This window comes from Pantherophis guttatus, chromosome 3 (genome assembly GCF_059756535.1).
Source record: "Pantherophis guttatus breed Tessera chromosome 3, ASM5975653v1, whole genome shotgun sequence".
Taxonomy (NCBI): Eukaryota; Metazoa; Chordata; class Lepidosauria; order Squamata; family Colubridae; genus Pantherophis; species Pantherophis guttatus.
In genome coordinates, this window is record NC_142065.1 from 156,638,754 (window position 1) to 156,666,570 (window position 27,817).

General features: G+C 35.3%; 1 protein-coding gene across 1 annotated transcript in view; it reads right to left on the minus strand.

Moving 5' to 3' along the window:
• ZNF407 (zinc finger protein 407) overlaps positions 1–27,817 on the minus strand; it is a 351,765-nt gene that overhangs the window by 183,904 nt on the left and 140,044 nt on the right. Inside the window, exon 4 of the mRNA XM_034429342.2 lies at positions 8,062–8,136. Within this exon, the coding sequence (XP_034285233.2) occupies positions 8,062–8,136 (75 nt within the window). The remainder of the gene's footprint in view (positions 1–8,061; positions 8,137–27,817) is intronic.

Below are 27,817 nucleotides of genomic sequence, written 5' to 3' on the forward strand. Positions count from 1 at the left end.
TTATACTATTCCTCATTCAAAGAGAGTCTGGATCTTACGTGCAATAACTGATTATTTAACAACTGTAATACAACACAGCAGCATTAAAATCCAATAATGAAATTAGAAATTGAGTAAATTAATCTAATAAGAGTCTTTTTTCAAATGGACCAGCTTTAATCACAATAAATTTTTAAGATCAAAATCTGCAAGATATGACTAAGTAAAGCTTGTTTTGAGCTGGCTTGATTCAAAGATGCTTTTCCATATGGCAGTCACAGGGGAGAAAATCTTTCAGGCTGCTGAAGATGATTTGAAACTGAGAGGGCCTGTTAGTCATATCATGCATACCCCATGGTGTGCATACTTCTTAATTTCCTGAGGGAAGCATTCTGCATGTACATTGGCAGCTTTTCCTTTTCCTTTATTAACATGCTATGAGATAGCTACCACTAAATTTACCAAGGATGGTAGTGATTGTTGTAGCTCACCTGTAATGAAATCTCTACAATATAGACTCTGGGCATACTGCTGGCAAACAGCAACATATCAGCTAGTATGTATGATACAAATGTACGCTCAGTCATCTGGAGGAAATGTAAAAGGATTAATATACCTCCTGCAGGAAAGAATGCACTTAAGAGATTTCAGAAATTAAACATTTCCACAACTCAAATTGCCCAGCTTGGTAGCAGTACTTTGGCCTTATGAAATGCTAAACAGGGGCAAAAGCTTGTTTGGACATAGATGGGAGACCACCAAAAAAACCCTAATTAAAGATTGGATAAGGAAGTAATGGCACACTACTTTCATGTATAGCCAAAATAAGTCAAGCAGAACTTAAGAATGTCTTAATTGTTTCAAGATTTTAAAGTGTAACATACAATATTTGTTTCTATCCCTCAACACCAAATAAAATTTGATCACCAGGTCTTACAAATGTGTTCATGACCAAAGAATTGGAATACGATTCTCTCTATCTTCTTCATGTAATTCACTATACATTTTATCCGCTATAAATGAACTACTAATATTTTCTTTTCAACAGGGATCCTCAGTGTCCAAAACAGACTACCAGATAGCTGTAAAAGAAAGCATGGTAGACATGTTACTTGAATTTATCCCCTAAAAAAGAAAAGAAAAAAGAGAGAGAAAGAGATGCCAACAATCTAATATCAGTTACATTAGGATGAGGCAGCCATCTTCATGGTCATGTGAATGTGAAAACAGACAACCAAAATTATGAAAATGAATACAGCTAGTTGGCTAATGTTTTTTCATGGAACTATATAACAGAGTGCATAAATAAAGCAAAAGCACCAGCTGTGTGAGTAAATCTGCCATTTGATTTAGTAGATGAAAAAGAAACAACATAACCAAGACCAAAGGATTTTTTAAAAATCTTATACCAGTCATTAAGAATTTACACTGATAAATTAGCGTAAAACATGAAGATTTCATATTTCTCTCTTCTCTTGTCAATGGACATATACTTTATGAAAAAGTATTCAAGTACTTACTGCTCAAATCAATATAATACATCAATATATAATAATGGTGATGTACTAAACACCAGTGGCCTTCAAATATAGGATTAAGTGACAGTTCAGAGATACATCCAAAATGACAATAAGTACTTTAGAAGATTTTTTCCCCTGATTCTATGTCTATGTGTATATGTGTTTCTGTATTGGAGACCAGGGACCGGGGGAGGGGGGAAGAGATAGGGACAGGGTAGATATAGATCATCTCTGAACTCAATTAGTTTGCAGGTCCACAGCTGCTCTATCTTAGTACGATTCAGTCCAAGCAGTCCATTGCACCTAGACAAGATTGCTCATGAGTTGCCTCACTCTAGTTGAAATGAAATGGGAGAAGAGATACTTAGAGATCCTTTCTTAGTTGTGAATTCCATTTGGTGGTGGTGGGTGGGCCTCTATCAGGGCTTCTATGATATTGGCCAAGAGCGCAGAAATCTACCTATCATCAGCATATATTTATTGTGTGTATAATGTATGTATGTATGATACATACATGCATTTATTCTACATAGGCAAATGATCTCCCAGCAATTTTATTTAAAGGCTAAACAGTACAGATTTATTCGTGTTCAACAATAACAGTGACAAGACCAAACCCTGAGGCAATCTATAATGGAGTGTTTGTTCTTTTCCACCCAAATGGAATTCACAACTCAGGAAGGAGAATCCTTCTAAGTGTCTCTTCTTCCACTTCATTTCAACTAGAGTGAGGCAATTCATGAGCAGTCTTGTCAAGTGCCAACAAAGGCCAGAGGTTGACCAAGCGCTAAAAAGAAATGCCTACCTGGCTTCAACAAGTGCAAAACTCCATTTAGTGCTTTGAGAAACCAACAGGATCCATTAGGTGCCTGCAGCAGACTGATCAAATATGTCCTTCCTACCTGCAGTAATTTGTGGTGCTGGTTAATTCTGTGAAAACCAGACAGTGAATTTCCATGGCAAGAACTAAGGGAAATGTTCTCTACCCTCAGATCTTGTTCCAAATGGTCCAAGATCATCTGGAAGCAATCCACGGTTCTCATGGTGGCCATTTAGTCACATGCTGTTATCCAGGTCCCCAAGTAGAGTATGTTGAAGTCTCCCAAAATATAAATATAAAGTCTAAGAAACTTGATCAATACTCTGATAAGTTGGATAGATGTAGTAAAGATTGATCTGTGCTGCAGGGAAGGTAATATAACACCCCTAATGTGTACCTGAGCCCAACTTCACAAATAGCACGAGAGAGAGGATGCTTTCATTTATTAATATAAATATTTATTTAGCACATAAATTCACTGATAGGTTGAACTATATGTTCATAGACATAAAATCTTTTGAACTTATTTCAGTATATTGCTTTGAAAACAAATACATGTATGATTTTAAAAATATATATAATCTTTTCATATATCAAACCACAAAGACTGAACATTTGCAAAAAAAATTATGAGCCAATTAATAATGTCTAGTATCTACTATAATATGAAATATATACTTGATTGCAATAAAACCTCAATAGAAAGGATTAATTGGGAGGGGGTGCCCCTTATTCCCATCTATTCATTAATTATAAAAAGTTCATCATCTGTGTAATTTGCATCAACTGTATTGATTTTACAACAGTTGTGATAATTTTACACCTTTTGTATAATTATTCAAATAATATAAATAGTTGTAAACTTAAGGGAAAAAATAAACAACTAAATTGTCTCACCTACCCAGGATGCAATGAAGATTTTAGAAACTAAGTGGTTAAATACCACATAGATACTGTTGTATCTGAAATCTGCTAAATGGCAGCTCATTAGATTAAGGTGCTACTCGGCTACAAACTTATTGTGTGCACATAGAAACACATGTACTTTCCTACTGTTTTTCAGTAAAAGACAAAAGACTTTGGGATTCTCATCTCTTTTGTTAGAATCAAACTTTTTTATTCTAACCACCTCCGTGGCAGATGGTTGTGTATTTCTTACATCTGCACGGGCAGCAGGCTCCGTTTGACCTGTGCATGTTTTACAATCTGTTTGTTTTGACTTTATTTATTTATTCTCAGAATATAGGTGGGCAATGTGTGTTCCTCTATAGGGAACACAACTCTTATCATCTCTCACCATTGCCCATGCTGTTTAGGGTAGATCAGTATAAAAATTAAGCTGACCTATAATACTGATCTAGCATAATGAACACTGGGCGAAAAATGGACCAAAGACAAATCAGGGGAGAAGAGGAGAGAAGAGATTGTTGGTGTTTTGCTTTCTGAAGTTTAAAGAAACATTTTTAATATGGTTAATATATGTTCTTAAGACTTATTAGAAAAGTACATTTTAATGATATAAATTAGATTTGCAATAGAGGTTGTCCAAAACTGAGCAGTAGTATTTGGCCAAATACAGAACTAAGGTTAATCTCTTAAATAGAAGCCTTTGCTCCCTTGCTGCGTAAATTACAATGAGTTTATCCAGTCTGTTAGTTCAGCATCGTGATTAAATGCTCCTTAAATCCAGTCACAAACACCAGGGAAGAACAAAGAGAAAATCAGCAAAAATGGACTGTACTGTTTCAATCTAACTCTCATCACCGGCAAGGGACAGCTAGTGGGAAATTAAAATTGTGAGTCCAAATCTTCCACAAGTACTTAGCCTTGTGGGACATTAAAAATAAATGCTGCACTGTTAGAAAAGCCCTGTCAACAGGGCAACTTCACTTTTTTAAATGGCTGTGCTTTGTTTTCAAAAGAATGAATACCATCTCACACCCGTCATCTCTATCAATATATACCTTCCTGCCAGTTTAGGGAACTTTTAAACACACAAAATGTGGATTTCCGAACTTGTGCCTTTGCTCTTAAGGTCAGAAGGCCACAGAAGGCTGCAGAAACAGCTGACCACTACAATTCATCACACCTTTCCTCTGCAAGCTTTGTATTAAATGATTAGCCGGAAAGCTTTGGAGAAAAGAGGGGACACAGCAATGCTACACAGATAAAGATTAAAACGCTCAATGATTACTAAAAATCATGCTTCCTAGCCTCAGATAGAGCATATGAATATCAATGGAATGATACTTTACAGTACACCCAGTCACAGGGGTGGCGTAAGCTACTTCTTACATAGTATTTATGACAATTATATGGTAACTGGCTGTGCCTCAGTATAAATACATTATCTGGATATGAAATAAAACATTAGAAGAAAAGGCTAGATGAATCCTGCTCTCAAACTGGCCAATCTATGTAGCTTCCTATACACTTAATATACCTAATGGATCAGTGGTGGGTTTCAACCGGTGTTACCACCGGTTCGCTTCATGCACACTCTTCGCCAAACTTGCGCTCCACGCAAGCACAGTGTATTAAGGAACAGCTGGGGCGTGACAATCCGCTCTGCCAGGCATTTCAGCTGGGCTAAAAATAACCGAATATAAGGTATGTATAACGCAGGGGTGGGCGGGAGGGCCAAGCTAACCATCAGAGAGAACCGTTCGCTCTCACCTCACCATCTCCGCTACCAGCTCACCCGAACTGGGGAGAACCGGTAGCAACCCATCACTGTAATAGACGTACTAGGCATTTCTTGTGTTGGGTGAAATCCTCCATTTTACCTTGCCATTGTTTATTTGTGTAAATTGTTATTTAGGTGTTGTTTATTTTTTTACAAATAATTCAGGGCGGTAAACTTACCCAACACACCTTTCTCCAATTATTTTGCCCACAACAACAACCCTGTGAGGTAGATTAAGGAAGAGAGAGAGAGAGAGAGACTGGCCCAAGATCACCCAGCTGATTTTCATGGCTAAGGCAGTATAACTCACAGTCTCCCATTTTCTAGCCTGGTGTCTTAACCACTGCACCAAACTCTCCATTATTTCTAAGAGGAAGAAATAATGAACCTTCAGCCCTCTATAGTCGCCCTTTCTTAAAGAAGGTTATGTTTTGTTGCTTCTTAGCATGTTGTACATATAATAGTTCCCAATATCTTGCAATGCATTTCACTGAAAATAAACATAACATTTTTCAAGTAATTATTATTGACTGGGTCTGGTGTGGCAAACAGTAGCAAAGTCATCCTCTGCAAGCCATTCTAACAGGAATTACACAACTTAATGTTAGAATTCAAAATGAGGGGACTCTGTCTTATCAGCTCTTCACAATTATAGTAGATAGGATAGAGAGGGAAATGTTATTCCATTCAATTCCTTCTTCCCGTGATAACTATATAGCAGCATAGCGTGGTGTGACTTTATAGAAGAGCAATTAGAGCCTGGACTTGAAGCCATGCTTGTTTCCCAACCACTAAGCAGAGGAAAAGCTTGAGGGAATCAAAGCTTTAGATCGCTGAAGACCTAGTAGAATGCTTTTTAATAATTCACCAAACCAATGTCCTCCAGGAAGGAAGTGACCTATCACTTCTACCTTTCATCATGAAGTCTTGACAAACAGCCTAGTCTTCTACTCTATGTAACTCCCTGGGGCAGGCACTTAGGATACTCATCTATTGTGAATATCTTACTGCCATATCTCACACTAGAGATCTTGCTGACCCAAAGCACAGAAAGAAAAACAAGATGAAGGGGGAAAACAAGGGGCTTTCTCACCCAATACAACCCATCAGTTGACAAAGCAACTCCATCTAAATGTTCAGAACAACTATTTTTCTATTTCGTATATCAAGTTTAGTTGCAATTTTGCTTTTTCTGCTTTGTTGAAAATCATGGCCGCTCTCTAGTTCAAAGCTGGAGAATGAGCATCTATAACAACATGTTTTATATAGAGATAAATATTTGAGCATCAATGAGAATGAGCCCAACTTGACAAAGTTCATACTATATATAAAATATGAGATATTGAAAGTGATCTAAATACCAGTTGGTATATAATAGGTTTGGAATATAATTTATGAAACACCCATTTCAAAAAAAAGTCCCAGGAGTCAATTTCAAAATTAAAAACTAATGAGCATAATTTATGTCCTAAAGAAATTAGTGAATCAGAACCAAATACAGTTGAAGCTAAGTCATCTTTGCCAACTTTCCTCAAAGTAATGCCCTCTCAATCTGATCTACATCCTGTCAACCCTGAAGCTGACCTGACCGAAGCCATATCCCTCAGCTCCAGTGTGGCAACACTGAAGCGATAGAAAATGGCTTCGGTCAGGTCAGCTTCAGGGTTGACAGGAACCCTGACACATCCATAATCCACTGTCAGACTACTTTTAAGAGATTTTTAAATATTTTATTTAAAATCTAACAAAAAGAAATGAATTACTGGAAGTATGAAAACTGGTGGTCTCTAATATATATTTTCTTCCTTGAGAAAGAATTATACAATATTTGGGGAAAGCATCAAAATGTGATGCTTAGAAATGTCAAGCCAAATTTTGAAGGTGGTTATACAGACAGAGAGCCCAGACTATATTAGATTTAATCACCCTGTAATTCCCCACTAAAGGATGTTTCACAGTGTCTCCAATAGTCATTGCTTATTCCTCATGATAGCACAATGGATCATCAAATTGTCTCTGACCAGCAAGCAGAAAGATATGGTAAGCATTTGCTCTTCCACTTACTCTATACCAAAGTCATTGTACCAATAGAAATGGAGGAAATTTGTGCTAATAACAAGTGTAGATAAAGGTCAGTGATATGCAAACTATTCTGCACTGAATAAAACTGAATTTGAATCATCCTGGTTTTTCAATTAACTTCTAAGCCATGAAAGAATATGAAAAACAACTGTATAATATACAGATCCATAATAATCCATAATCCATGGGTGCAGCTGTACTTCTAGCGTATCAGCTCAGTGTTATTTTTGAATAGATAACCATACTTTTAAAATGACGTTTTGTATGTATTCTATGGGAAATACATATAGAAACCATATATATTACAACATGCAGTTTCCCAAGTATATTATAAAAGCATATACAAAGAAAGACTTTATGAGTAAGGGAGAAACTTATACCCTTCATCATTCCTTTCAGTCTCAATGTCAAAATTGGATTTTGATTAATTTGATTAGATTTGATTAGCTTAACCATTAATTTATAGACTAGGGTTTTCATCACTGACATTTTTAAAGGATTCTGCCAGAGCAAGAAAATTTGATTTACAACCTTAAAAAAATGTCATTTCACCTTCTATTTAAAGACTTCAGGTCTCTCACTATGAATGTCTATCTAAATGCTAACAAAAAGTTTTATTCTGATTATGTCTCCAGTGGTTGTCAATAGATATTATACAAGAAACATAGTACTTATATTCCCACTTTAAACATCCCTACAGAATCAAAACTTCATTTGGGCCACAGCAACAGAAAAAATCAATTGATGAGAAGGAAGGCTGATATATCTCTCTGCATAAAATATCTATCTATCTATCTATCTATCTATCTATCTATCTATCTATCTATCTATCTATCTATCTATCTCAGTATATATCTGTTTGTTTCCTATGTGTATAGAGACAAACATGAAACCAGTACCACATAACATTCTTATAATATTTATTAACTAAATACATGCACACACAGAGCTATAAAACTGTTACTTTATTTTACCTTTCTTTTGGTGTACCTACTCCATGTTTTCCCAGTAAGTGGGTGTTTAAATGTTTCTTCATTACAAATGCCACCCTGAAAAATAAAATTAATTGTGGTTATTATTTCAGTTTAGATAGAATTAATGAATACATGTACATGCAATCTGAAAGACAACGTAGTTTAAAAATAATAGTTATGATAGAACAGGCCTGTCAAACACAGGCCAGATGCGTCACTCACAGACCATGCCCAAAACGGCTCCGCAAAGGAAAAAAAAATCACAATACGTCACAATACATCATGTGAAGCAATTGAATTTGACACCCATGTGATAAAACCTAATAAACATGTGGAAGGGAGGCAACATTAAGAAAATGTAAAAATATAAAGGTAAAGGTTTCCAATGATTTCTGATTCAGGTGCTCATCTCCATTACTTAGCTGGGAGCCAGTGTGGTCCGAAGATATTTCCATGATTGTGTGGCCGGCATGACTAAAGGCCGAGGTACATGGAATATTCTCACCTTCCCATCGAAATCATAACTATTTGCCTACTCGTGTTTGCATGCTTTCGAATTGTTAGGTGGGCAGGAGGTGGCGTAAGTAATGAAAGCTCACCCCATCAAGAGGCACTCGAGCCTCAAACCCGAGATGTCATCTTTCTAGCTGATAAATTCAGCATCTTTAACTACGGAGCCATTGAGTCCACTTGTACAAATATAGAATACATTTTTTAAAAAAATTCCTGACATAACTAATGTATTTAATGGTTTAATTAACCATTAAATACGGTGTCCAGTGACCCTACATCTCATGCAGGGTTTTGTCATGCCATGGCACTTCCTGTGCTTGATCTTTCTCTCATGTCTGCTGCTGACTCAGATATACTGTCAGCAACTCAGCTTTGGGTGCAATCTTACTAATGTACTCCTGGATGCTCTGGGTTTTGTCCAGAAATCTGACTTTGACACTCACCAGATCCCACCTACCCTTTTTTCCCCCAACTGATACATAATATCTGGGTGCTGAATTTGGGGTGAAAACCTCCATACATTGTTTGACAGGTCTTCGCATGATAACTTCTATGTCTTATTTGGCCAGCTCACTATACTGGCAGGCTATCTGATGTCTGGTAGGGTGTATACATTGATGGAATCAATATTGTTCTCAATGAGCTGGCTTTTCAGGACTTGTCTTATTGTTTGGTGGTATTTGGATATTGCTGTCTACCTTGCCTCCTCATCATAGTCCACAACTGACTGTGAGATACCAAGGTCCCTGAAGCTGGTGTGTATTTCTGCTATGTGGCCTGCAGGTAGTTTCACCCGGTCAGTTTTAACTCCCTTCCCCCTCTTGACTATCACCCAGCCAAACTTCTCTAATCCAAATGACATCCAAATGTCCTCACTGTAGATCCAAAAAAAGGATCAGTAAGTCGACATCTTGTTCATACTTAGCATACAGCTTGATATCATCCATATAAAGTAGGCAGCTCATGGTAGAACCATTCTTGAATTGTATCCATATCCAGTCCCTGTGATTATCTGGCTGAGGGGGAATCAAGCTCATGCAGAACAACAGCAGGAACAGTGCATCACCGTGGTATAGGCTACACTTGATGGCCACTTGTTGAACTGTCTACATGTGTGAAGCTCTCTCTCTCCCTCCGTCCCCCCTCTCTCTGACAACACATGCACACCTGTATTGCTTATATACAAAGACAGGAGGGATATAAGTAATTTCAATCTTAATTTGTTGTTGAATATAAAAATATTCAAGCCTAATGGCACCAGGTGGCAAAAGCCAAGTCATGATGGATATCAAAACACGAAAACTATCTTTATGCCTAATAAAGACAGTGTTTTAGGACCCACCCTCTTTATACTTTACATAAATGATCTTTGAGATATTATAAGCAACTGTGTTCTCTTCACTGATGATGTAAAACTATTTAGCACCACCGACAATGCTGCTGCCCTACAAAAAGACCTTTACTATGTGTCAGAATGGTCAAACAATTGGCAACTCCAAATGTCAACCAACAAATGCTCTGTCTTACACATTGGCAAAAAAAAAACAGAACACAAAATACAAGATGGGCAGATACGACCTCGTAGATGACCCTCACTCTGTCAAGGACCTTGGAGTACTCATCTCTAATGATCTAAGTGCCAGAGCTCATTGTAACAACATTGCCAAAAAAGCATTAAGAGTTGTTAACCTAATCTTGCAATACTCCTTCTCTGGTAATATTGTATTGCTAACTAGAGCATACAAAACATTTGCTAGACCAATTTTCGAATACAGCTCATCTATCTGGAACCCGCACTGCATATCGGACATTAATACAATTGAGCGAGTCTAGAGATATTTCATGTGAAGAGTCCTCCACTCCTCTGCTCGCAACAGAATATCTTATGCCACCAGGCTTGAAATTTTGGGCTTAGACAACTTAGAACTACACCGCCTTCAGTCTGACCTAAGTGTAGTACATAAAATTATCTGCTACAACGTCCTACCTGTCAATGATTACTTCAGCTTCAACTGCAACAATACACGAGCACACAATAGATATAAATTTAAGGTAAACAGCTCCAAATACGATTGCAGAAAATACGATTTCAGCAACAAAGTGGTCAGTGCCTGGAATGCACTACCTGACTCTGTGGTTTCATCCCCAAACCCCCCATAACTTTAACCTTAGTGACCTCACCCCATTCCTAAGAGATCTGAAAGGGGCGTGCATAAGCGCACCAACGTGCCTACCATCCCTGTCCTACCGTCCCCCATTTATTTGTATCCATTTCCTGTATTCATAATCATGTTTATACTTATATCTGTTACCTTATACATGCTTGACAAATAAATAAAATGAAAAATAAATCAAATAAAAATGTGAAAACAAGACATCATTTGAAGTATGCATCTGTTGGGAAAACTGAAAGCAAGGCTATATTTTCCTGGAATTGCTCATCAGGTGTTGAAGGCCCTCATGTAAGGTCAGAAAAAGACATAGTTGCTTTAAAATACTCAAAATAGACACTATGCCCACGTCATACATGTTACTAATCACATCTTGCCCTTCAAATTCAGATGTCATTGCCACCTTTTAAACACAAAGTAATATGCTTGGTTTAATTGTGATGAAAAACACAGTGGTAATGGCACAAACTTCCAATGATCAGTTATATTAAATTTAACTATGTGATTACATAAGCAAAATATAAAGCAGATCAGTCAAATTAAAATGGCATCCATAATAACTAACACAAGGCTGAAAAACACAAAATACAAATGAAAGAACAAAAATAATAAGTTACTGCTCTTACTTTCAGTGTGAAAAGGGCTTGCAAACATTTTTGTTAATTATGCATTTACAGCTGTCCTTCATAAAGTTAATTACTAATAGCTGAAAGGCACTAGAAGTCTATTTGCATATGTACATGAAAGGCATGACATATGCAAAACTATGATTTTAATTAGTATTCCATGATATGACGGGCTACAAATCAAGCTGGCAGATTATAAGATTTTTAACATTAAATGTTGAATTCATTTATAGATGCTTCTACCAATGGACAGTACAAGATCTATAAAATACCTTAGCATGTAATATAAAAGCTATGAAAGGCAAGAAATAATACATTTCCACTTTATATATAGTATTATCCAATCTTCATGTCTGGTCTGATTTAGAAGATTTCACATTATTAGAAGAAATCTTTATTTTTGGTAGCCTTCGGGGTATAAGAATATCACTCTGTTATTTTTTAAATGATAGGGGCTTTATTCTTTTTTATAAAAAGAAATGGAATTCCACTGATTCTCACTTTTTCAATACTTGACTAATACATGTGGGCAACCCAATATCTAAAATTTAGAATAATTTATTGCACTTTCATCACAGTGACTTTGCAAGAGTCAGTAGAATTATTGCATATAAATAAAATGATGGGAGTAACATAAAATTCTCAGTTATCGTAAGAATGCAAGGAAGTCCAAATTTCTTGCCACTGCTTTTGGAAAGGTGGCAGAATAATCTTAATATTATTGTAAGCAATATTCCAACCTGACTGAATTCACAACACTCTTATTTTGGAAAACCAAGGCTTCCTTCATTCCAATTAATTGATTAAAAGAAAGACTAAAGTTAGATACAAATGCTTAATGAGTACATGATCAACAAGACAATCCACACCTATGTTTATTAGCATGATTCACAGTATTTATGTTAGATATGATGAGTAGGAAAATTATTAATGTGATTTCCCCTATTTCATAATAGTATTAACCATTGTGATGGTGGTGCTGGTGGTTATTACTAGCCAATAATTCAAAACATGATCATGGCCTTATAACTGAGGTCATAATAGGTGAAACATCTCTATTTGAAAATGAAATCTGTCAGAGACAAAATAAAAAGGCCTGATTGATTGAGATCTGTCACATTTGCAAGTGGCAGACTTGGATTTCCCATCTGTTTTCTGTTATAGTAATTTATCACTTGCTGGAAGTTAATAACGATTTGTTTCTTTCTATGGTATGCATCTAATTTTTTTCTCCTTTCGTTCAACTCTGGTTTTAATTCTCTGAGACTGCCTAGACAAGTCCCTGGAATTTTCTTGGCAAGGTTTTTCAGAGGTGGTTTGCCATTCCTGATTCTTAGAGCTAAGAGAAAGTGACTGGCCCAAGGTCACCCAACCCAAGGCAGGATTAGATCTCACAATCTCCCAGTTTCCCATACAGCACTGCTTCCACCGAAATGCATTACTACCGCTGTTTCGAGCAGCAGTACATTGCCCTTTAAAACTTGTAATCAGCTCATCTAACATTGCCTTTCCAAAAATCATTGTGGTTGCTATAATTGATCCATGATTCTTATCATTTATTATGATCTTAATTCTTCCTAACTTTTGCTTAGACTTTTCTAGCCAAACCCAACTGCTTTTTTCACCAATTTCTTTGCTTTCATTTCCCCTCAAATCTATCCCTCCATCCGTCAGTCCAACCGTCCGTCCGTCTGTCTATCCATCCATTTTTAAAATTTGTTAGATTGATTAGTTAAATAACATTAAAAATTTAGATTAAGCTGTGTTATCTTGCCAAATAACGAATAATCCATTCTATGTTGTATTTGCAAAATCTTTTTATGAATCAGAAAGACATATGACCTTTTCATGCCCTATAAAAGCTTTCTAGGAAGGAAGGAAGGAAGGAAGGAAGGAAGGAAGGAAGGAAGGAAGGAAGGAAGGAAGGAAGGAAGATTTTGAATCCTGTGCTTTTGTTTTAATGTAATTAAAACAAGGGAGAATATGCAGGAGGAATCATAGAAAATTTGTTTTAAGTAGTAAAATTATCTATGGTATCCCTCTATTAAACATGTAAAACATTTCTGTAAAGCACATTGCTTCCCTTGAGACCACAAGAGATGTTTATCTATATTTTTGTTATTTATTATTTTAAAAAGATTTGCATATTAGCCAGAGAAAAAAGAAAAGTTGAGGTAAATTAATCTGGAAAAAAAATATCTGCAGCCCGAGTCTGAAACTTGGATTTATACATTCAAGGTCCCCTAAATTTTTAGTAATAAAAATTACTAAGTAAGTAAAAACTACTTAACAAACATGTGGAAGGTTGCATTGAATCATATGTATTTAAACTGGCTGAATACATAATACAGCCTAATATAGTACATGGCTACCTTTCCATGACAAGTATAAATGAGCACAAATCTGTGAAGTCAGCAAGTCTGAAGAATGACTGCTTGAGTTTTAGCATGTATTTGAGGAGGAAAAAACACAATCACATTGAATGAGTTTTCAGGAGACTTTCTAATTTTGGACATTAGGAACAAATGGTGAATTTATTTGAGGGTAAGCCATAAAATTTCAGGCTAATACGTGTGTTTGTGTATGTGTGTGTGTTGGTTAACTACAATCTTCTATGTATTCAATTCATTGCAAGCTGATTGTATTACCAACAAAGCTGATGATCAAAAGTGTTCATCTTAATAATAGCTAATCTTGAATAATCAAAGTGATCAAATTTTTACTAATAACAAAATTTTTGGCTAATATTTGATCCTACCAGTGATGCCTAATTGGCTGATACTTTGGTTGATGAAACCATTTTTCCTTAAAGCTAAATTATATTCGTAATACTTTCACAATCACTTGACACAAGAGATCATACACTGAATACTTGAATCTAGAGAAAAGAGTGTGGTTTTTCTCCCTCTATTAATTCAGTTTTTAAAAGGTAAAATTATAATTCTAAGAAGTGATAAAAGCATCCTAAAAATCAGCCAAGAGGATTTTATTATGCAATATCTTACACATATGCCAAAAAGCATGAAGCAGAATTAATCAGATATCCATGACAATGTACATTAGTCTATAAAACTATGACAAATCCAAAAAGTGATAGTTAATCTGGGATTATCAAATATTAATAAAAACTCTTTCAAAGATTCAGTATAAAATATGGACAAAAGCACATAAAACTGAAAATAAATTCTATACTACAGAAATAAGATCTATTGAAAGTAAGGGCATTTAGTTTCCTAGATATGTGTAGAGCTTATATTTTCTTTTTGAAAAAGCACTACATCAAAGAATCATTTAGTAGTTCAATTTGGTTCTTATTGCTGGAAAAAATAGGATTACCGAAACAAGCTGGTTATTCTATAGATATAAAAATGATACGGGAGATACTGTAGCAACATCTTGCATTGCTGCAATATTAAAAAGGAACCTTTGTGTACCTTTTCATGCTCTATGTAGACTATGGTGGACTATCTGTCAGTGTCCCAGACTCCATTTGAGCAGAATGATGGACAATAGGTTTGTTGATGTGCTGTTCAATGACCTGCATCAATCTTCAGAATAATTTACCGTCTATATCAGACAGATGATTATGGATGAGTTGCTCACTATCTATCAATCAGCTCTGTTCTTCCTGCATATTCCTATATCTATCATTCAAAAAAGGGAGAACTGTCTCTCAAGATGCTCTCCTTTACTGTGTCTGTGACATCAAGATGTGCTGTTCAAGATGTAAGAGAATTATTATTTGCATGATCAAATGAAATGGATAGCCCTGACTGTCTTCCTTTCTGTCATCCTCTTTTCAGAGAAGAGATTATCTCACTGTCTGAGTCTCAGGGTAGCCAAATCTAGAAATAGGAGTTATTTAATGAAAATTATTTAATAAATAGAGCAATTATACCACATAAGAAATCAAGCTCTGGGTGAACTCTCATATTTGGAAAGTTTGACCAAGAGGTTTGCAGGCAGAGCCTTCTCTGCTATACAGTTGAAGATGTGGATGTATTTAATTCATTCTTCCAGTCTTCCTTATCATTCAAAACTATATTTCAGCATGGTTTTTATATTGGTTGGGGTTTTCTGTTTATATCTTGCATTTATTAAGTTAAACATTTTACTACTAAAACTTGTAATATAATGTTTCAGATTTTTTAAAACTTTAGTTTTCTGAATGATTGTTTTAGATTGAATTATTAACTGTAAAAACAAATTTAAGACAACTTATTATTCTGTCTAATAAGCATTATTTCTACATCGGGAAAATGAAAAGCAATGCTAAACATACATATATGGACATCTATGCAAACATAGATCTACAGAGACATATACAAATTGATAGGCTGCTTGACTCCCATTGCAACTAAAACAAAATGAACCCATTTCATGAATGGGCCCATAGACCAACCCACCTTCCTTTCCTTCCTTCCTCACAGAATAATGATGTATATTTTTTTTTCTTTGCTTAAATTATGATTTGTTAGAATGAACCATAGTTATTCACATCTTGATGCAAGAGCGAACCACAGTATGATCTGCTTAAAAGACAAATCTCAGCTCCTCCTCTTACTGATGTAAAATGTGAGAAAGCAAGCTTGAAGTTCTATAGGTTTACTCCTGTAACAAAACACATTGTAGCTGTTACATTTAAACTGACTACAGATTATACATCTAAAGAATTTCATTGCTGTAGGTCTTCTAAATAAATCATGTGTCAGATTAGACAGGATGTTCTTGTTAAACTCTTTCCCTACAATCACTTCAACACACAGTAATACCTTAATATATAATGCACTTTACCATTCCTTGTTAATGAATTTATATTAAAAAAAGGTTTTCTCCAAAATATATCCCCTAGAGCTGCAGTGTTCACTTTCCTTTTTTATATCAAAAATTACAGAAGTTAATAAGTAATGTACTAAACTGATATGTAACATATCTAAGATAATTAGTTATATTACATATTAGTAATATATTACTTACTAGTCTATTTTTATTGCCTAAAATCTGTCCATTGTCATGGTTAATGTTTTTCAATATCTTAAGACTTTTCATAATTTCTGATATAACCTGAAGTTTAAGAATTAGAAAATATCTAACAGGTAACCCCAATGTCCAAATCTAAACTTTAGACATTGTTTAGAGCATCTACAACATGGTTCTTTATTGGCAACTTCAAATAAGAATTTTTTCAGCACTTGGCAGTTTACCAAGTAGTAGTGCTACAAATTTCGTATCCCAGTCGCTAGGGTTGGCTGGAGAATTCTGGAAGTTTAAGTCCACATTTCTTCTTTTTTTAAAAAAAATATTTATTTATTTTGTCATGTTTATGTAGGGTATATTGGAGGTAGTGACCCTTTGACAGCGACAATAAAGTTATTCTAAGTCTAAGTTTAAGTTCAAGTCGCCACAGTTGAGAAACACTGTCCTAGCGTCTATGTTGTTTCTCATCCTACACACAGTAGCCTTCAGATGTACAGACTTCATCTCTCTGTACTCTCCAGCCAACATGGGCGCTTGTAAGAATTCAAAACTTTTAAATCCACGTACTGCATCTGTAAAGTTTTGGGATTGTAGAAAAGTAACCTAAATGAATACAAATAACTAAACTTCAAATTATTCTAGATATCGCTAATAATTTTATATCAATCATACCTAAGGTGACCAGACGTCCCGCTTTTGGCGGGACAGTCCCGCTTTTGAGCAATTTGTCCCGCGTCCCGCGGCGTTTTAAAAAAGTCCCGATTTTTCATTCTGTCTCCTGAGTCCCCGCTGATGGCTAGAGGGGAAAAAAACTCTTTAAACTCTTGCCGCGGGGCTTCAAAGGGCCGCCCTATGTTGATTAGCTCGGCTTCCCCCTCTCAGCTGATTTGCGCAGGGCTCTGCTCTTTCTAAATTGCTCCAGCAGTTTTTTTTTCTCTTTGTGCAAACCAAGCTCAAAACGAAAATGAAAGTAAAACAGGCTGTTGGCTTTGGTGTTTGCTTGCAACGTTGGAAAATTAGGCAGCAGATTTATTTTCCTTTTCCTCACCAAAAAAGGTAGGTGGAAACAATGGGAAATTATTTAGGGCAAAAGAGGAGAGTTCAAGATTTTAAAACACAAAAGAAAAAAAAGCTCTTTTTAACTAGGGAATTGTAATAATTGAGATACTATTAATTGTATACTGTGTTGAAAGCAGAAATGGTTAAGTTCTGGTTTGGAGGAATATATGGGGGAAATTATTTGGTTTATTATTATTGGTAAATATAATTAATTGATTTGTAAGAAATTGGATTGCATGGAAATAATTGGAATATTCATGTTCATATTAATATACAAAAAAGATAGTTATATAACTAATTGATTTATATTAAAATGTTGAATTTGTATTAAACAACTGTATTACATAATTACATAATTAACCAATGTGAGGATGGATATAAAAATAGATGACAATGGAAAGGGGTATAATATAGAATAGAAGGGAAAAATTGAATTTGATTAAGATTAGAGATGAGGATGAAGGGTAATATTGTTTTTTTTAAAAAAATAGATGAGGAATAAATATGGCAAAAAGGAAATATAGAAATTGTAAATTTAATTGAAATGACTAAACGCTGTTTAAATTTGTGAACCAGCCAAATATTCTGTTCAAAGAAAATACATTGTATGTTTGTATGTGTGTTTCTAATTATTGCTATTTATTCATATTTGTTCTCTTTTATTCTTTAAAGTTTAACAATTCATTCTTTATCTTAATATCTTTATATTTGTTTGGGGTTGGCTTTCTTCCCTTTCATCTTTTTTATTGTACAGCAATCTTTCTCCTCAAACCTACCACCTCTCTTTTCTTTCCTTCTTACTTTCTCTTCCCCCCACCCTCTTCTTCTCCTCCCTATTTCCTCTTCCTTTCTCCTTCTCCTCCTCTCTTCCTCCCTCTCTTACCGTCACTCCTACTCTAATTTCCCTTCCCTTCCTTCATCCCTCTCTATTGCTGTATCCTTTTGTGCATATGGACTACTCAGAGGGCTGAAAAAGTTATTTTTGACTGGTCCTCGCACTTTTGACCAGTCCTCGAACTTACGACTGTCCTCACATTTTACATTTTTGCCCTATCTTGTCATCATGGTGAAGAGAAGCAGTTGTGAAATGAGTGACATGGTTGTTAAGAATGCTGCACGGGCATAAATGTGAGGATGGTCATAAGTGTGAGGACCAGTCAAAAGTGCGAGGACCTGTCAGAAATGACTTTTTTCAGCCCTCTGGTTAGTCCTTTTGTGCATATGGACTACTCAGAGGGCTGAAAAAGTTATTTTTGACTGGTCCTCACACTTTTGACCAGTCCTCGAACTTACGACTGTCCTCACATTTTACATTTTTGCCCTATCTTATCACCATGGTGAAGAGAAGCAGTTGTGAAATGAGTGACATGGTTGTTAAGAATGCTGCACGGGCATAAATGTGAGGATGGTCATAAGTGTGAGGACCAGTCAAAAGTGCGAGGACCTGTCAGAAATGACTTTTCAGCCCTCTGAGTAGTCCCTATACACATAGCCATGGCCACCAGGTCACATGACCAGCTAGCCACGCCCACCCAGTCACATGGCCTCCAAGCCACGCCCACACAATAAGCCACGCCCACAATGGTGTCCTTCTTACCAATGTTAAAATCTGTTCACCTTACCCTATACACATAGCCATGGCCACCCAGTCACATAACCAGCTAGCCACGCCCACCCAGTCACATGACCAGCTAGCCACGCCCACAAAATAAGCCACGCCCACAATGTCCCTCTTTACCAATGTTAAAATCTGGTCACCTTAATCATACCACTTCACTTTTGTTTTTCTTCTGTATTCTCCTATAGCTGTATTTCTAAGTACTCAGCCTGCCCATATTTACCAGGTACCTCCTAGACGTGTTGGACTACGACTGCATTCTCCCTTAGCGAGGAGATTCCTAGCTGAACTGTCTGGAAAGAATGGAAATTGTAGTCCAACACATCAAACAGGGCATCGGTTTGAGAAATGCTGAGAGCAATCAGTTAAATTTGCAAAAGAAAAAAGAAAAAAAATCTTTTTTTTAAAGGCTTATATGTGAGGGACAGGATATTAATATAAAACAAAGAACAAAAATTACTATACGGAAAATGTTTCCTTGAGAGCTTTTTCTTAGTGCCAAAAGTTATATGCTCAAATTCATTTTAATTTATATGCCAATTTTCCAAGACAAATGATGGCCAAAACAATTTGCAACATAACTGATAATCAAAATATGCATCATTTTGAAACAAAATTTGTTGTAAGACTGCAATAATCAGCAACACAAAAATCACAGTGTAAAGCTAAGATTGATTTATATATACTGGATTTAATATCAAAGACTTGTTTAATGAAGAGCATGGAGACAGGAAATAAATAAAAGCAAGTTTCATCATACAATTAGATCCATCTTGGTTGCATTCCATGAGGTCATAACAGCGTGATTTAAATATAATTTAAAGCTTAGTCTACTTGACTTTAACTGAAGATGCTGACATTATCTAGTTTTAGGCAATACAGATTCTTCTTGTAATAATTCAAATTCTTTAAAAATTTGATAAACTTGATTGGGAAGAAGCTCATCTAAAGTATTAAAACCTCTGTTAGACCATGAATTAAAAAAAGAAAAGATTTACCTGCTACTTTCAAACAGAGATTGTACCAAAGGGTAAAAAATTGATTTATTAAATCTGAGCCATTATATACTTTGCCCTGAGCATCCTTAATAATAGATATGTAATTATTTTGCTGCCATTTCAGCTGAGAAGCCAATAATTTACCAGACCTTTCCCCTTGCACATAACTTTGCTTTATATGATTTAATGTGTACTCTATGTATATTTATATATATATATATTATACATATAAATATATTCTTTATGTTTTTCTATCAAAAGCATAAAGAAAATTAAATTTCAATTTACCAGACATTACAGCTTTATATAATTCTAGTAGAGGTTGTCTTTACTCAAAAATTCCTTGACTTTATTTTCCAAATTTCTTGTTTAAATACTTTAGCTTTATTTTTCCTTGAATGTATGCAATCATGTGATCACAAAAAGATTCCTTAAAAGTATTCTAAACAAGCATTAAGTTCTGGATTGTCTATTTATTAAAAATAACTTCAATATCTTATTTTATCTCTTTAATAAAAAGCATTTTTTTAAAAATGAGATAAATAAGTATCATCTTGAAAAATGATCAGTTTAAATAAACTCAGAAATTAGTTACTAAAAATAACCAATAACCAAAAGGGATCACTTTCATGAAATTTTTATAAAGTATATTTTTGCTGTGGAGGATTTAAAAGCTATCATATAGTGACTGAATTAAATTCAAATATGTAATTTTGCAGCACTTTCCATGAGCAATTGAATTGCTAGGAATAATATTATGGTGAGCTAGAACAATTTAGGACAGACCAAAAGATATAAAACTTGAATAACATCTTTAGCCATAATAATCTGATACACAACTTATTTAAAAGATATTTAAAATGCCTACATAAAAGTTCTGAGAATGGTCTTTAGTAAAGTGATAATAATTAACAAATGAAAATTATTGAAACATTTAACCCCAATATTAATATTTTTTTAATCACTTATTCTTGTTCCATCACCAATTTTAGATTTGTAAATCAAAGTTACTAAACTTCCACAGATGTCAGGTTCCCAATAACATATACCTGACCAAGCTATCTTCTAAATAAAAGATCTTTCTCATGTGAAATCATATGATTTTTTTATATTAAAAAAAAGAAAACAAAAAAGTTGTGATTTAAATTGCCTGATTTAGTTACTATTTACCTGTATTCTATTAGAAAGGCATATGAATATATTTCCCCTATGGGAGGAAACTACACATAGGAAATACAATATTTCCATAGGCCAAGGTAATCACAAAAAAAATAATGGTTTACCTGAGACAAACTTTTTAAAGAACTAAATGAAGACATGAAAATAACAAATGAGAAAAACACTGTAACCATGGATAAAAACATTTTAAAAAGTAAAAAAGTAAAGCAAAATATAAAACAAAAATTAAAAGGAAAACTTCCAAAAGAGACAGACTAAAAATAAAGTATAATATAAAATAATTTATAATATAGATTAATATACTTTTTTGCAGCCTTAAGGACTCAAAATCTCCTTCAAACCAAAATCCACATGGGGAAAAATGAACAAACCCCTTAACTGCCAACCCCTTAACATAAGCTGCCAAATGGGCCTCCACTTCTGAAGCACTTGTGGAGGTAGATTTGAAATACATGTTCATGACAGATAAAAGACTGTTTGCACAAAATATGACCTTGCTATGAAGAGCTTAAGAGCCATGGGGGTGCAGTGGTTAGAATGCAGTATTGCAGGCTAACTCACTGCTCACTGACAGGAGTTCGATTCTGACCAGCTCAAGGTTGACTCAATCTTCTATCCTTCCGAGGTTGGTAAAATGAGGATTCAGATTGTTGGGGGCAATATGCTGACCCTGTAAGCCACTTAGAGAGTATTGTAAAGCTCTATGAAGCAGTATATAAGTCTGTGGTACTGTTATTGCTATCTTATGATCTTGATACTGTAATAGACACAGATTTTTTATAATGAATGTAAACAGAAACACACACGATAAGCTATTTCCATTTCCAGTTTTTATTTCTGCTTCACTGAAAAGATCTTATTTACAAATTTTCTATAAGGACTGTTGATAACTCATCTTGCTCCATGTCGTAAGAAATGTTTCTTAAAAATGTAAATTATTTCTATGAAATAGACCTATAAATAGGTCAACATCTTGAACATTTTTATTTATTTTTCAGTATTTTTTCAACACACATGATACATTGTTTATCTGACACGTTGGCTGATTCTTGTTTCATGTTAATCACCAACAATTTTAGTTTACCCATTTTCTAAACTAAGGAATTAAAGTGCTGGTTTGTTGCCAGGAAGTTTTGTTTTTACCTCATCGACTGTACTTTTTATCTGCATGAATTCAGGCTTTTTTTTTTTTTTTAAGAAAGACTGTAAATCTTGAAAAAGAACTTTTAAAAAGATAAACATCTCTGTGTAACATTATATCTGTGTTATCTTCTCTACTACATTCTCTTGTAGATCAGGAATAAATTCAGTTTCTGGTTATTTTACTGCTGCAAGAAGCTGTTCCCCTTTAGATAAGGAATAGGGTTCTTGCTTTCTCTGTCTTCTTAACTTGGAACCAATAATTTCATCACTACAAAGCAGTAATGTAAAAAAAGACAAAGAGTTTTCTGTTTATCAACAAAACAATAAAGCAGTCAACAGATAAGATAGCCGCTTAAATTGACAAAGGATCAAGACTGTAAATTCAGTACATTGCTACAAGCCATCTTTTTGTACCTCTATTTGGGTTTTGCCTCTACAATCATTTAACAATAATGAAAAAATAACTACTTTCTTCAAATAAGGTATTATCACAACATTTGAAATATTCATTATATGTAACCACCTTTCTCAATTGAATGGTTTCCTTTACTAAATCTCCTACCATTCCCAAAGAGTTCACCTAAAAACAAAGCAGAATCCTACTCAGTATCTTCTATTTTAAAAAAATGTCCTTTTCCCATGCTGAAGTTGCCAGGTACTTTAGAATTTTTTTACAAAAAAATTAATCCATTTTGGGTCTGCTGTCTCAAATGCCTTTACCTATGTGTTCAGATTCTTTTGTCTTTTGAATCTGCCCCTTCCCACAATATACAAATATTCAAATAAATGAATCTCAAAATAGGACATTACTTTAAAAAGATATGCATTTACACAAAATGTAACATTTATTCATTTAACAAGAGCCTTTTAGCTAAATGATAATCATGATAGAATATCAAGAAGAATAAATAGTCTTTATATTCCAAAATTAATGGAGAATTTGTTCTGTAACCTTTTCTTTAAAAAAAATGATTCTTGAATCAGGATTTCTTCTTCATGAAGGAAATGTCTGCCTTATATCTTACATTGCTCCACTTACATGGAGAGAGTGTTCTTTGCACTACTTTGTACTACTTACAATACAGTTTATTTCTCAATTGTCTTTTAGGAACCACAATTCATCACACATTAAAAGAAGAGCTATAATGTCCGTTAGAATCCCTAGGTAGTGATCATCATGTATAAGAGTATGGGACAATTTCAGGACTAGATCAGAATAGGTAATAAAGGCTGAAGGACAGATATCACATTAATGTGTTTTGGACTCTTATGCACTTCTGTCAGTTAATAATGTGAAAATAAAAGCCCAATTGTCTTAATACTACTATTCACATTTATTTATTAAAAACATTGTTGGAGTGTCATACTGAAATACTAGGGCACAACATTTGAAAGAGACTTAACATTTCCTTCTAAAATCACCTGAAATGCACTTCAAATATAGGCAAGTATAAACAGAAATCCATACCCACACAATCTTTTTCCAAAATTCTGATTTTTCACAGAAAATTTGCTAAACTGCAAATTAAAGTTTAGGTAAATGCCATATGTATAGCTGACACATGAAGCAAGGAGAGAGAGAGAAGGAGGGAAGGAAAGAGGGAGAGGGAGGGAGGGGGAGAGAGGGGGGAGAGAGGGAGAGAGAAAGAGTGGGTTTTATATAAATCAATTACAATGCCCTAGGAAATATTAAGCTGCAAATGCATGCCTGAATAAAAATGCCACATGATAACATTATAGTGAGACTTTTTAAATTGTTCTAAAAGGATGAGGCTGGAGGCAGCACACATACACACAGAGAGATACACACACACACACACACACACACACACACACACACACACACCCCAGACAAAAAATTCACTGCATGGTATAATATTGTAAAGCTTTGTGGTAATAGATTGAAAGAAACCTAGAGGCCTGAGCTCTGATTTTCATATGGCAACTCTGTAATATTTTGCAAAGTAAAATTGACTGAGATGGAAACTATTTTGCATGGTAGAGTGGCGATGGCTAACAAATGAGGGTTTGGGGACTGAATGTTAGTCCCCTGCCTCATCTGCCACCCCTAATGACAGCAGCCACCTGCTGTTTTATTGTCACAGCTGGAGCCAGTTCACACTCCTTGGTGCTGAATTCTGCCCATGAGCGCCAAGCTCTCTCCTCGCCTCATTACTTTGATGAACTTTTTATGGTCAGCACCCATGAAGACCTCATCCTGGACTATGCAACCTAGATCAGCTTCAGGGAGTGCTTCTAGCTAACGCAGGATGATAACGTAGTGCCATATAGGCTTACTGTCGCTTACTTGACTAGTAGTAAGAGTGCAGTGTTCTTGACTCTCTATGGCCCCCAACAGGTAAAATGTAGTCAAATTCTCTTTCAGATAAAGTCTCCCCCATATTCTTATCAATGGGAAAGTCATTTAGGTAAAGGAAAGCATTCAAATGGTAACGGTTATTATAAGCAAAAACAAAATGCATGCCCTTTGCAAAATGAACTGCTTCATACTGTCTAACACCAGTATCTGCCTTCCCTTTGAAAATTATCCTTCAGTTTTAAATATACACGTATAGACTTAATTCAAAATTCACCATAAAAATCTGTCACCTGTATTTTAATTTTTTCAGTGGCACCAATTTATTTGGGGAATAATTCCAGCTGCTAGTACAAATTTAGCACTACGTTTCAGTTGACAAAAATGATTTGGAAGGGTGGCATGTTTATTAGACAATAGCTACCGTGCTATAATGATTAAACAAAAGCGGTTGTGCAGATTATTAGTAATAGCATAGGAATCACTGAGAAAGCTTGCATAAATATCAATTGAAAAATTATCCTAGCAAATAACTTTAATCTGGGGTTTATAATATTTCATGACTGGGGTTTTCAATATGTATTATGAGTGCCACAGTTTTTAAAGCATTTATGAACAGATTTGGTGCTTGATCTCCAGAATTTACAAGACAGTTTCTTTGGTTTAAATAATATTTTAGGTGTCAATACAACTGTATATTTGCCTGCATTTACATATTACCACTAAGATTAATACATAAACTATTAATGATTTCATTTTCATCATCAATGTAACCAACATTTTCTTTTTTTAACTTGAATGCTTCCCAATAAATTCAGTGTATTAGTTTGAAAAGTTATTCATATCTGTCCTTCCCAAATGTGAGGTTTACAAACTTTATGAACCCTTATAAAATAAAGAAGACGCCTTAACTTCAGATGATCAAACAGAGCAAATTGATTCTCAAGCATTTTGTTTGTTTGTTTATATCATCTCACCTTTATTATTTTCAACGTATCTAATCCAATTTTCCCCACCGCAACAGGTGAGGTGGTTGGATTGAATGAGAGTGACTGGGCCAATTTCCAATGAATAGCCAAGAATATTGGCTAAATTGGCATCCAAAAATCAGCTTCACTTTGTCAAGACAGAACTCCCTTGTCTCCAATACAGGTAGCCCTTGACTTACAACCATTCGTTTAGTGACCATTCAAAGTTACAATGGTACTGAAAGAAGTGACTTATGATAATTTTTCACACTTATGACCATTGTAGCATTCCCCATTGCATGATCAAAATTTGGATGCCTTGGCAACTGGCATATATTTATGGTGATTCCAGTATGCCCACAAGATGCTGCCACCATCATAAAAGTAAACTGGTTGCCAGAATTATGATCACGTGACCATGGGGCTGGTGGGATGATCATAATTTTGAGGATGGATCATAAGTGACTTTAATCTAAGAGTGTGATAATTCTGAACTATTGTTAAACAATTGATTTTACATCCAGAACAATCTGTACTTATAACCATATTATGAAACTATCAGTCATTAAATATTGCTGAATAACCTTGAATAACATCTTACCTTGAGGTAAGATGGCAGCCTATACAGTTCATAAATAAATAAATAAATAAATAAATAAATAAATAAATAAATAAATAAATAAATATAACAAACAAACAAACAAACATTGCTCAATAACTAACATCAATTCTGTCAAAAGTATGTACAGTATGCATGCTCTTAATAAGCGATCATCAACTGGTGGTCCATGGACCACTGGTGGTCCGCGAGAAAATTTTGGTGGTCCGCAGAAAAATTATTTGCATTTTTTATATTGCACTAAATCAGTGGTCCTCAAACTACAGCCCCTGGGCCGGATATTGCAATGAACATTTGTGTTGCTGCAGAGAGTCTTCCCCTTTAGGGTCGGAGGGGGGGGGAGAATTCTGACTTGGGGTCTGCTTCAGCCTCCTGGTGTGGGGCTTTGGGCGAAGGCTGGAGGAAAGTGCCGCTGGTGGCAAAGAGCCTGAGGACCTTGTTCCAGTGGGACAGCATCATGGTCTGGAACTGGCTGACCATCTCAGTCCACTGAGCCTCCAGGCGCCGGTATCTGGCCTTGTATTCCCGCAGGTCTTCCCTCTGCTTGGAAAGCCTAGGCTTGTAGTCCTCAGTGAGGTGCTTCTGCTGAGCCTCCTTCTCGGCCAGATCCAATTTGAACAGAGCAGCTGTTTTGCCAACTCTTTCTTGTGGTGGCTGCTTAGCTCTAACAACTGCTTCCTCTTGGGGCCCTAAGGAGCCCGGGCGGGCAGGCGAGAAGTGGCTGGGAGGGGTGAGGAGAGGCCAGCAAGGCACCCCTCGCCGTAACATCGAGTTGGCCACACCCATCCAGTCATATGACCACCTAGCCACGCCCATCCAGCCGGTCATTAGGCAGATCACATTAGTGGTCCGTGGGATTTAAAATTATGAATTTAGTGGTCCCTGGGGTCTGAAAGGTTGGTGACCCCTGCTCTTAATGATACCCAACCATGTAAACTCAGGAACTAGACATATGAATTATACATCTTAACAATGGTTTGCCATGAATATCCTATTGCAAATAAAACTAAAATACTGAAATTATTGGAAAATGATAAAGGCTTACTTTATATGCTCCAATATGCTAGATATTTCTATCAACACGTGGTACTAGGTACTAGGCACATATAATATAATAGATCTATCACTTTAAATTGTTCTAGGATTGAATTTACAAATACAAATTGTGGTAAAAGTTACTATTGTTGATATATCATAGGTTCTATAATTTTACTGCTATTGTATAACTTTGCAGAGTTACTGCAAAAATGACAGAAACAAGCCTGTAGATAAATAAGGTTTAAATGGATTACTTTGCTATTTTTTTCAAGCACTCATTTGGGATATTTGTGTGTGTGTGTTTGTGCACACACATACCATACACATACATAAATATATGTGTATCTGAGTGTACACACATACACAACACATACATATTCACACACACAAATGCACCATTTGGTATATGAATAAACAAAAAAAATATTGGTACATTGTATACCACACTCAGATTCTCATAGTATTCAGTCAAATCAGGAGAAGTGTAAAATTTGTTTCACAACATTTCAAATACAGGAGTTATTGCCACT